The sequence below is a fragment of the Panthera onca genome, chromosome A2 (genome assembly GCF_046562875.1).
Source record: "Panthera onca isolate mPanOnc1 chromosome A2, mPanOnc1 haplotype 2, whole genome shotgun sequence".
Classification (NCBI taxonomy): Eukaryota; Metazoa; Chordata; class Mammalia; order Carnivora; family Felidae; genus Panthera; species Panthera onca.
The window spans coordinates 62,138,843-62,150,896 of NC_138340.1; the positions used below are offsets into that span (position 1 = coordinate 62,138,843).

General features: G+C 56.7%; 1 protein-coding gene across 1 annotated transcript in view; it reads left to right on the forward strand.

The window, feature by feature from the left end:
- ADCY1 (adenylate cyclase 1) overlaps nucleotides 1-12,054 on the forward strand; it is a 113,177-nt gene that overhangs the window by 32,205 nt on the left and 68,918 nt on the right. The window contains exons 3-4 of the mRNA XM_060632062.3: nucleotides 946-1,064; nucleotides 5,849-5,960. Of these exons, the coding sequence (XP_060488045.1) occupies nucleotides 946-1,064; nucleotides 5,849-5,960 (231 nt within the window). The remainder of the gene's footprint in view (nucleotides 1-945; nucleotides 1,065-5,848; nucleotides 5,961-12,054) is intronic.

Genomic DNA, 12,054 nt, shown 5'->3' on the forward strand with positions numbered 1-12,054 from the left:
ATCCAGGGCCCGATTGGTGGGGGGACCCGGCTGCCTGCTCTGGGCTGGGGGTGGTGCAGGTGCCCGAGGGCTTTGCCAGAGTTCCTGTTGATGGGACAGGCCACGGCTGAGGGGCTGGGGCTAGGGGGAGCCGGGCCGCAGGGATGGAACGGGAGGCAGGCTTCTCCCGCCCCCTCTCAGGCCGCGTTTGCCCTCAGAAGCAGGCTGTGCCACCTAACTCTGCGCGGGATTTAAACTCTGATCTGTCTGCTTTCCAAAGCAGGGTGGGAAGGGCGGTGAGGAGGACAGGGATGGGCCTTGGGTGTGGCAGCTGGTCGGGGGCCAGTGGGGTGAGGTCAGGCAGGAAGGGGAAGACAGGCAGTCTGGATGAGGAAACTGAGGCCCTGGAGCAGCGGGCTCCTCTGGAAAAGCCTAGACGTTTGCTCCATTCTCTGTGGGGAAAGAAACATCTGAGCCCTGCAAGGAAGGGAGAAACCAGAAGGCAAGGCCAGGGCAATGGGCCACGCTGCTTATCTCTGAGAGGTGAGGGGACCATTTTGTCCTGGGAGACGGGCCCTCGCAGCCTGTCTCGAGGCCCCTCTCAGGCCGTGTTGGGCGGTGGAGTGGGGAGTGAGGCCGGGCTGTCCCACTTGGAGGCAGTGGTGTCCCCCGCCCCCTTGACCCCTGCTCAGTGAAGCCAGGGCACATGGGCGTGTGGGCACGAAGAACAGGTGGGGGGGGGGCCGGGGGGGGCCTGTGTTTTCTGGGGGTGATATTGGCGGTTTTCCAGCCCTCTGGGAGCAGTTACTTATGCGATGACCGTCCAGGCCTGGGCATGACCCTCTGGGACTCAGGGGCCAGGCAGGGTCTGCAGCCCCCGTACAGGGCTCAGCAGCGACCTTGGTGGGGTGACGGGTCTCGCAGGAGGCCCCTGCTGTATCACGCGGGCCCGTCTCCCCTGTCCAGGAGCGGCTGCTCATGAGCCTTCTGCCCCGAAATGTTGCCATGGAGATGAAGGAGGACTTCTTGAAGCCCCCCGAGAGGATTTTCCACAAGATTTACATCCAGCGGCATGACAACGTGAGGTACGGCTGGCACTGTCCTGGCAATGGTGGGCTTTGGGGCACTGAGTGAAAGTGGAGGAGGGGGGAGGAGGGAGGGGGGGAGGAGGGGGAGGGGGAGGGGGGAAGATGGAGGAGGGGGAAGACAGAGGAGGGGGAGGAGAAGGAGGAGGGGGTGAGGAGAGGGGAGGGGGAAGAGGGAGGAGGGGGGAGGGGAGGTGTAGGAGGAGGGGGAGGAGGGGGGAGAAGGGAGGGGGAGGAAGGGGGAGGGGGAAAGAGGGAGGAGGGGGGAAGAGGGAGGAGGGGGAGGGGTAGGAGGAGAGGAGGGGAGGGGAAGAGGGGGAGGGGGAGGAGGAGAGGGGAGGGGGAAGAGGGGGAGGGGGAGGAAGGGAGGGAGCAGGAGGGGGGAGGGGGAGGTATAGAAGAAAGGGGAGGGGAAGGAGGAGGAGGGGGAGGGGGGAGAAGGGAGGGGGAGGTGTAGGAGGAGGGGGAAGGGGGAGGAGGGAGAGGGGAAGGATGAAGTGGAGGGGGAGGTGTAGGGGGAGGAGGAGAGGGGAAGGATGAGGTATAGGGGGAGGAGGGGGAGGGGAAGGATGAGGTGTAGGGGGAGGGGGAGGAGGGGGAGGGGAAGGATGAGGTGGAGGGGGAGGGAGAGGAGGGGGAGGGGAAGGATGAGGTGGAGGGGGAGGGGGAGGAGGGGGAGGGGAAGGATGAGGTACAGGGGGAGGGGGGAAGGGGAGGGGAAGGATGAGGGAAGAAGGGGAGGGGGAGGAGGGAGGGAGGTGTAGGGGGAGGGGAAGGAGGGGGAGGGGGAGGGGGGAGAAGGGAGGGGGAGGTGTAGGAGGAGGGGGAAGGGGGAGGAGGGAGGGGGGAGGATGAAGTATAGGGGGAGAGGGGAGGAGGGGGAGGGGAAGGATGAGGGGGAGGGGGAGGGGAAGGATGAAGTGGAGGGGAAGGATGAGGTACAGGGGGAGGGGGAGCGAGGGGGAAGATGAGGTGTAGGAAGAGGGGGAGGAGGAGAAGGTGGAGGAGGGGAGGGAGTGGAGGGGAGGCCCCTGTTTGAGGGGAGGCCCAGGTGAGCAGACCTGCCGGGTGTGGTGACTCCTTGGGTGACCGGTGTCATAGCTGCTCTGGCCCTCTTGCACACCCTCCACGTCCTGCGTGGCTGGAGAGGGTCGGCACTCTGTCCTGAGCCCCCTTTGGGCAGTGGCGTTGGGGTGGGAGTTGGCCCACGTCGGGCTAATAGCTGAGCATCATTCTCCTTGGTGCCAGGGTCTGGGGTGGCCTAGACCTCTGCTTCTCTTGTGGCAGCCCCAGGAGGTAGAGAGTGTTCCCATTTTACAGGTGAGGACACTGAGCCGTCAGGCGAACTAGCTTGCCCCCCCCCCGTGGTTTGCTTCCTTGTTTTAAAAGACACGATTAAAAAGAATTTTATCCTGTTAAATCGCGTGATTCCTTTTAGGTACTTGGACTGGCTGAGCGTTGCGCTTCACCTAAGCGCCACTCAGGCAGGCGGTGGTGGTTGCAACACCGACGTTCTCTCCCTTCTCAGTGTTCTTCTGGGTCTTCTGGGTGTTGGTGTCGGGTCTCCCTGCCCCTGGGCCCCTGCAGACACAGAAGGATAAAGCCCCTTGTGTTTGTTTTGAGTGCTGTGGACTGGGACCCCTCAGGCAGGTGCTAGCCCACCTGGAATGAGCCAAGGCCTGCGGCTGCCCTCCCGTCCCCACCGGGCCCCCGAGCCATCCCTGTGTGCCAGCCAGCCTGCCAGCACCACACGCTGACTCCCACTGCGGGGTCTCTCGGGAGGGACCAGTGGTGTTCTCTGCGGAGGACGCAGTGCCCAGTGTGTGGGGCCAGCATTCTGGCCCAGGCAGCCGGGACACGGTCACCCCCACTTGTAGGGGAAGAAATTTGAGGTTCAGAAAAGTGAAGCCAGTGAGTGGTGGGGCTGGGGCCGGGCCTGGGTTGGCTGCTGCTGACGTTCCCGTTCACCCACTGCCTCTCCTTGGTGGGAAACGATGGGGGGCACGTGGCCCCAGCCTTCTGCTGGCACCAGGCCACCAGAGCAGTCCCGGGGTGGGGCGGGGGGTGCCCGGGGGAGGGGTGTGGAGCAGGTGCACACAGCAGGAAGGCGGCAGGTGTCAGGGATGCCCTGGGGCAGCAGGTAGGGGCCAGCAGGGAGCAGGGAGCCCACATACCTTCCCCTCCTTCTTTTCTGACCTGGGAGAGCAAAGCCAGATGTGGAAAATCACCATTTCCCTTTGAGGCTGAAAAATCTCTACCCTGGTGGGTGCCTTATTCCTGACGGCTGCAAGGTGTGACAGTCCTGAGACAGGAGAGGAAGCTGAGGGCCCGGCCCCGGCTCCGCCCCAGCTCCCCTAGCCACCCTCTGGCAGCATCAGAGTCCACAGCCTGGATGTGAACCTGGCTCTGTCCTCCTCGCCACCCTTGTGACAGTCCCTCACTGATTCCCCGTCACTCCAGGATTAAGGTCCCCAGTCAGCACACGACTTACAACTAATCGACTGATGCCATCAGTGATGGGGGGAAGGACATCTGAACGTCCTCTCCTCCGTAGAAGCGATGACAGTGCTGATAGAAACTGTCAGAGCCCACGTTGTCAGCACACTGGAAATCAAGCAAACTCTTGCAAGAGTCCAGGAATATTTATTGAAGAGAAACAGCTCAATCTGGGTAAGAAGAGTAAAGCTATGTGGAATCTAACATGTCTGTTCTGCTGTCTTCAGCACCGTGATGGCTTTGAGAGGCAGCACCTGCAGCCACATCCTGACACCTGACTGCTGACAGCCACCAGAGGGGACAGAATGGGGTTGGGGCCTCGAAAACCCTCAGAGGGCTGTCATTACGTGACCGTTTGGGAATTCCCTGCAAAACCTTTTTCACAGGCTTATCTCTATGTGACCTGACTCAGCGCTCAGTGTGAGCAGCTTTTGCCCTGGGACATTTGTTAACCACAATCAGTGGCAACTGTTTAACCTCCCGGCTGTCCGAGGCAGTGAGAATGGCAGAGGCAGGAGCGGGGTGCTAAAAAACTGGGGAAGGAGAGGTCTGCCGGGTGCTTTGAAAGGCTGTGGGAATGCTTCTGGGAACCAGAGGACCACACATGAGGGTAGTAGGGCCATGTGCGCACTCAGGAAAGACCATGAGGTGTCCGGTCTGTCATCACTGGCTGACCTTGAGGCCGGGTGCGAGCAGGAAGAGCAGAACAAGACAGAGTTGGCTGAGTGCCCACCCTCCAACGCCAAGAGACTCACTGTTTCCGGGCACGTGAGGAAACCTGTCCAGTTGCTGGCCGACCGCCACGCTAACCACGCAGACTTTAATGGCCCCACACGAGAAAGAAAACAGACTTTACAGAATTTGTTCATAAAAGTCATCAAACGACATAAACGGCAATAGTAACAACCCCAGTCCTGAGGTGGGAAGGGGTTCTGATTTTCGGAGTGGTCACACCATATTATCCACTTTTCGATAAAAATACATGTGACGTGCAAGAAAACACGAAGCCGTGTCTCGCATGGGAATGCAAAAAGCCGTCCAGAGAAACCATCCTGAGGGAGCCCAGACGAAACTTTAACCACCCATCTTAAATATGTGCAAATAACAAACTGTCTGAATAAGAGTGAGTGTGAGAATAACTTCTCATCAAGTGGAGAATACCAATACAAAGGTAGACATTATGGAAAAAACATCAGAAATTCCACATTTGAAAAATAAAACACGAAGTTCACTAGGGAGGCTCAACGTTGAGCAGATTTGAGCAGGCTGAAGAAAGAATTGGTGAATTTGACGAAAGACAATTGAAAATATCTTGCCCGATGAACAGAATGACAAAAGGGTGAAGGGGAAGGAACAGAGGCTCAGAGACCCGAGGGACCCTGGACAGCACAGCAACACACATGCAATGAGTCCCAGAGGAGAGGAAAGAGAGAAAGAAGCAGAAAGAATATTTGAAAAACATATGGCTCACAATGTCTCGAAGCTCAGGTAGGACACACGCAGAGAGAGCCGTCCCTGGACACGTCGTAGGCAAATCGTAAGAGCCAGAGATGAGGGGCAAAGCGGGGGGGGGGGGGGGGGAGATCGACGAGTGATTTCTCACCAGGATCGTTGGAGGCGGGGAGGCCAGGGTGGCACGTTCAAGGGCCGAAGGAATGGACGAGAACTGTGTCCAGCAAAACTCACAGCGACGGCCCGTCTGTGCTGCCGGTCACTTCATGATGGTCAAGTGTCCAGGAAGGAGGCTGTGCGGGCGGGTGGGCATGGATGGGACCCAGTTCTGCAGTAAACGGACGCCCACACGCTGAGGCTCTGACCCGGCAAGATGAGTCCTCGCCCTGATGCAGACCCAGGGGGCCCCTCCGTGAGGCGCAGGGATCCAGGCGGTCCAACACGCCGATGTCCTGTCGCCATGTCAGCTGGCAGGAGGGCCACACTTCTTACCATCATGTTCCTCTGCTCACCAGCCACTGGCCACGGTCCGTCATGGGCCACCCTGGGCTGGGCGCAGGCATGGTGGCCGTGGAACTGGGCCCCCTGTGTCCCTGGGGGGTGAGCAGGAGCTGGTGGCCTGGCGTTCAGGCCCCGTATGGCTGTGAGGGCATCCCCCGCCCTCCCCAGCCCCCGTGCTGCTGCCCGTCAAGTGGGAACGTGGGACCCTCCCCTCCAGCCCGCCCTGAGGCTAAGCAGGGAGGTGGGTTCTGGGGTGCGTGGAGGGGTCGCAGTCTGCCGGGGAGGCTGGGCCCCGCATGGCCACAGAGGAGGCAGCCTGGGCCTTCTCCTTGCAGCATCCTCTTTGCGGACATTGTGGGCTTCACGGGCCTGGCGTCGCAGTGCACGGCACAGGAGCTGGTCAAGCTCCTCAACGAGCTGTTCGGCAAGTTTGATGAACTGGCCACGGTAAGCACACTCCCCGCCCCCTACCGTTTGACGAACTGGCCGCGGTAAGTGTCACCCTGGCCCAGGCAGGGCCTACGCCCCGGCTGTGACATTAATGTCCCTTTGCATGGGCACCCCAACCTAGGGCGCACCTGATGGGGGGGGACCTGGGCCTGTTCTGGGGGTGTCACACATTCCAAACGTCTCCTCGGATCATAAGACTTGCTTTCTTATTTTTGTTCATTAAATTTACTCCTCAGCATTTTATTGTTTTTGATGCAGTTGTATGTGCAATTGTTTTCTCAATGTCTCCAGTAGTTTGTTGTTAGTGCAACAGCAGGTTTGTGTGTTAAATTTGCCTCCGGAAACTCTACTGAAGTCATCTGTTGGCTCTGGCAGGTTCCTGGTGGTGTCTTTAGGGTAGATACTAAGTCATTTGCAGAGAGAGAGAGTTTTACTTCTTTTCCGAGTTGGACGCCTTGGGTTCCCTTTTTGTGCCCGACTGTCCCATCTGGGACTTCACAGCCTGTTGAGGGGACACGGCAGGACTGGGTCTCCTTGTCTGGTTCCTGATCCTGGAGGGAAAACTCTCCTGGCTTCCCCACGGGGACGAGGTGTGCTATAGGCGGGTCCCACGTGGCCTTCCCTCTGTACCCCCTGTGTTGAGTTTATCCTGAAAGGGACAGTGAATTTTGTCAGATGCTTTTTCTGCTGAGATGATCCTATGGCTTTTGTCTTTTTTCTTGTTCATGTGATGTGTCACGCTGATTGATCTGCGAATATCAATCCGCCTACCTTGCCTCCCTGGGAATAAATCCCACTTGGTCATACTGAATGATCCTCTCTCTTAACATACTGTGGGAAGAGGTTTGCTATACTTTTTGGGGGACTTTTGTGTTCCGTTCACCGGGGATACTGGCCAGCGTTGTCTTTTCTTGTTTCGAAAACTCTGTTTTCGGTTTTAGGGTAATGCTGCTTCTGTAGAGTGAATTTGGAAGCTTTCTTTTCTCTTCTGTTTTGGAGAAGAATTTGGGAAGGATTGGTGTTCTGTAATGTTTGGTAGAGTTCACCAGTGATGCCGTCGGTCCTGGGCTTTTGTGTGTTGCGGGGTTTTTGGTCTCAGGTTCAGCCTCCTTCCTGGAAAGAAGTCTGTTCAGATTTTCTGTTTCTTCATGATTCAGGCTTGGTAGGTTGTGTGTTTCCAGGGGTTTATCCATTTCTTCTAGGTTGTCCGTCTTGCTGGTGTGTGAGAGACGGGCCTCTTTATTCGCTATGTGGCTCTTTCACCGGGACATGCACCTGTGTTTGGGACGCTGGCTAAATACTTCTTTCATGGGAAGGGTACACCCTGTAGACAGCATGTACTGTACACATCAGAGCTGCGTGGCTGGTGGGCTGTGCGACACGTGGTGGGGTGTGTACGTGCATGTGAGCGTGTACGTACACATGAGTGTGTTGCGTACAGGCCTGTGTGCATGCACGTGTATGTAGCTCACACGTACATGTGCACACACATGCGTTAACGTATGTGTGTGAAGGTGTGCGTGTGTGAGTGTGCACACGTGTGCTAAAATCTTGTTTAGATGTCTTCCCATTAGGTTTCTGAAGGACACCGTTTGGTGGCTTTCTTGTCTTCCATTGTCTTCATGTGGGATCTCATCTCGCTGGTGTCCTGGGGGCGTTTGGTCACGTCCCCTCCTGTTCGACTTTTTGGAAGAGCTTCTGTAGAATTGCTATTGTTATTTTTTCTCAAGTTGTGACAGAATTTGCTAGTGAACCCATTTGGGCGTGGAGTTGTCCTTGGGCAAGTTTTCATTTAAAAATGCGATTTTTACAAAGTAAGGCTGGACAGGTTGCTTTCTGTGTCTTAGTCTTTCAAGGAATGTGTCCACTCGAGGTCAGTTATTTAGATGAGTGGAATAAAGGTGCTCACAGAACTTCCTCGTCCTTTTGATGTTTGTAGAATCGGTAATGACACATCACTTCCTTTTCTGACTGTCATGATTGGTGTCTTCCCTTTTCCCCTCATCATTCTAGCTGTGGGTTTATCAGTGGTAGTGGTTTTCTTGATGAACTGGCTTTTGGTTTCAATGATCTCTCTGTTTTTCTGTTATGGGTTTCCTCTCTGATGTTTCTTATTGTGTTTTTTCTGCTTCCCTTGGTTCTCTTCTGCTCTTGTTTTTGTAGCCTCGTGGGGTGGAAGCTGAGACCACCGATCGGGATCTTTCTCCCCTTCCAGCGTGAACATTTGGTGCTGCGAACTGCCCGGGTGTGCTGCCGAGGCGGCTTCCCCGAGTTACTGAAACGTCGTGTTCTTGTTTTCACTCAGCTCAAAATACTTTTCTGGTTTTCCTTTTAATCTTTGTTAGACCCGTGGCTTACTTAGAGGTATGTTTTTTGCGGGATTTTCCAAAGGCCTTTCTATTCTTGACTTCCAAATTAATTCTCCAGTGGTCAGAGAACAGTACTTTTCAGGGAATTTGAGTCGTCTTACACGTGTGGTTCAGGATGTGGTCTCCTCTGGTGACTGAGCAGTGAGGTGCACCCGCTCCTGCATGATCTTGTGTTCCTCCGTCACCAAGTGGGGGCATCGGGCTCCCCGATGTAGTTATGGATTCGTCTGCTTCCCTTCAGTCCTGCCCATTCTGCGTCCTATGCTCTCGAGCTCTGCTATTCGATTTGTAAACATTTAGGGATCTTGGGTCCTCTTGAGGAATAAACTCTTTTTTCGTTAAGAAATGACCTCTTTAGGGGCGCCTGAGTGGCTCAGTTGGTTAAGCAACTTCTGCTCAGGTCATGATCTTGATCGAGTTCGTGATTTTGAGCCCCACATCGGGTTCTGTGCTGACAGCTTGGAGCCTGGAGCCTGCTTCGGACTCTGTGTCTCCCTCTGTCTCTGCCCCTTCTCTGCTCATGCTCTGTTTTTCTCTCAGAAATACACAAACGTTAAAAAAAAAAATAAAGACATGACCTGTTTACCTGGAAATCTGAGCTTGTCCTATGTTAATGTAACTGTTCCAGCTTTCCTTTGATTATCGTCAGGAGGCATGGCTTTTTCCCTCCCTTTTTTTTTTCCCAGCCTGTTTGCACCTTAAGTTACATCGAATCTGATGGTCGGCGGTCGCTGGCTGTGTTGTCAGTGTGGTGGGTTGAGTCTGTCCCAGTGTTGATTCATTCCATCTGTTTTTGTTGGTTTCCCCTTTTCTGCCATTTTGTGGGTTTGCTGAGTGTCTTGTGTGACCCTGCCTGAGTGTCTTTGTGGGCTCTTGGGTCATAACGGTTCACCATGTCGCTGGGTCTGCGTTGGGGTCTGTGGCTGATTGCTGTAGCTCAGCCCTGCATCGTTACCCTGTTTGTTCCCACAGACCGTTCTCTTTTGCAGAAATGGGTCACAAGCAGGGGTGTGTATCTCCTTACATGGTTCTGTTTCTGTGGCTCTGGGCCATGTGGGTATGCCCACGTGGCCATGCTTTCCTCCCACCACAGGACTTCCTCCCGTGCTTCCCACATGGTGGGCCGGCAACCCGTCCTCTCTGTCTCTTATTTCTGAGATAAGTCTTCATCTGGCCTTGACTTTTGAGAATTTCTTTTCACCATCTGCAGAATGGTGGGCCAGCAGGTGCTTGCTTGGTTGTGTGTTTTCAGCGGGAACCTGCCCACTGCACCCGGCTCCTCTGTCCGAACACGTGAAAGACGTCTTTTTTCTCTGCTCGTAAGACATTCTCTTGGCCGCTGGTTGGAAGCAGTTCAATCTTGACGTGACTCCGTGTGGTTTTCTTCATGGCTGTTGGGCTTGTGGTTTATCGAGCCTCCTGCATCGGTAGGTTTACAGTTTTGTCGTTTCGGGGAGAAAGCTGTCAGACACTCTATGCTTCTCCCCCTTCCTTCGGGGACCCCGGTTCGCCTGCATCTGGATCTTGACGTCCCACGGCCCACTGATGATCCTTTTTAATTTGGGGCTCTTTTTCCTTTTCCGTCATTCTGGATGGTTTCTGATGCTGAACTTGTATGGTCACCGGCCTTGTCTCTTGTGAGGTGGGACCACCCGTCTGTCCGTCTGGCACGGTGTGGGTCTCAGGGTTTATGTTTCCCTCTCTGGAAGTTCAGTGTGGACCCTCCGCCCCATCAAAGTCATGCCTGGCAGCTGAGAATTGTCAGTCTGTTGTTTTGGGCATCGATGGTGCCAAGTATTTGTTTAATGTATTTTCACACCAACTGCCTGAGCCCCTCTTGAGATCATGTGGCACGTGTGTCAGAGCCTGGTGTGCAGGAGGCAGTGACCCCTGCCGGTGTGCTGGGAAACTCACACGCTGCCACCCAGCACGTCTGTCCTCATGAAGGTCCCTGCTGGGCAGTTAGACTCACAGTGAGCACATATTTGCCTTGGTCTCCGTGGTGGCTGGCCTTTACCCCTCGTCCACAGCTGACAGCCACAGAAAGCGAACAGCTGGCTGAAGCCGATGTCCCTCCTTCCTGAGCTCCAGGGTGGCCTGGGGTCTCACTGTGCCCGCTGCGGAGGCCCGAGTTCCGGCCTGCTCCCCGCACAGGCAAGGACAACGGTCCTTAGTCTGGGTCATGGCCCTGAGGCCCTGTCTGGGGGCTGTTTCCAGCCAGACCTTGTTATACTGTTGTAAGTTCTCAGCCCCGAGGTGCCTGTGCCTGGCCCGTGACAGGGGACACGCTGGGATTTAGGACAATGTAGGCGGTACACCGGGGCAAGGCGGCTGATTTGCACATGAGCCAGTGGGCGGTTAGCGAGGTTGGATGGCCTGAGAGGCCTTTCCTTTCCGGACTTGGGCCTTCCTGCAGGTGCGCTGTGTCTGCAGGTGGGCCCTCACCGGGGACCCCGGCCCTGGGCTGGGCCAGTCTGCATCGTCCCCGACGTGCATGCTGTGGGAGCGACCCACAGGACTGGACACCTGGGAGCGGGATGGGGGTGCCTGAGGCCGGGGCGGGGGTCTGTGGGGCTGGGATGGGGGCGCGTGGAGCGGACAGGGGTGTTCAGAGCTGGGGCGAGGGTACATGGGGCCAGGATGGGGGTGTTTGGAGTGGGCAGGGCGTGCAGAGTGGACAGGGATGTGCGGGGCTGGGGTGGGGATGTTCGGGGCTGGGGCAGGGGTGCCCGGGGCCTCGTGTTGGAGATTGTGAGGGAAGACAGGACAGCGCCGAGGGTGCGACCCCGGCCACAGGCGGCAGCACACCAGAGAGGCTCTCAGCACCGTTTGTCTGTCTGGCTCCACCCACACTTGCTCAGAGACTGTCATGTGCGTGTTGGCGCATTACCGTTCTGCCCTGTGTCACTCTGCGGGTTCCGGACGAAGCCGTCGAGAGCCAGAGCTCGCTGGGGTGTGTGCTCAGGTCTGTCCTTCCTGCCCCCGTCCGTCCTCCTCAGGCTTCCCTTGGGCTCCATCCAGGGGCCAGAGCCTGGGTTTTGTGGCCCGTGAAACGTGAGGAGACCGACGGCCCACGATTCCCTGCTGCTCGGACTCCCTCGTCCCGGGCGCCGCTCCGAGCTGCCCGCCATGGGCCTGGGGCGTGTTCGTCTGCTCGCTGTGCTCTCAGCAGCCGGGCTTGCACGTGGGCGGGGTGGTGTCGAGGGGTCCGTCTGGACCCTCCAGCCCAGGAGGGAGGCGGGAGCCTAGCGCATGTGGCCAGGACTCAGAGCCGCCATCCTGAGGAAGGAGGCAGCGCGTGTATCGTCCGTGCTCCACTCGAGAGACCGACCCAAGGGCGAGGCTCTGCGTTTGGACGAGCGTGGAGCAGAACCCCCTTCCAGAACGTGTGTGCACATGCAGGTACATGCCGTGGGGGAGCACTGGGGGAGGGGGGAACACGCTGTAGGGAGCGCTGGGCGGAGGGGAGGTCCATAATGACTGCGGTTTTTGCGGAGTCACACGTTTTACTTTTTTTGAGCTTCCTGCATTGTTAATAACAAGCCTGGGTTTCTTTAATTATTCCTTAATTAGCAGGAAATATTGCTTTCTGGAAAACCAGTAGGTGTTTGGAATTCTGAAGAGACTGTTGTTTCTGGCTGTCTGTAGAAACCCGCTCCCACGCGCCCGCATGTGTCCTTTTTGGGAGAAGGTTCCAGGCTCTCCCTGGGCTGTGACAGTCA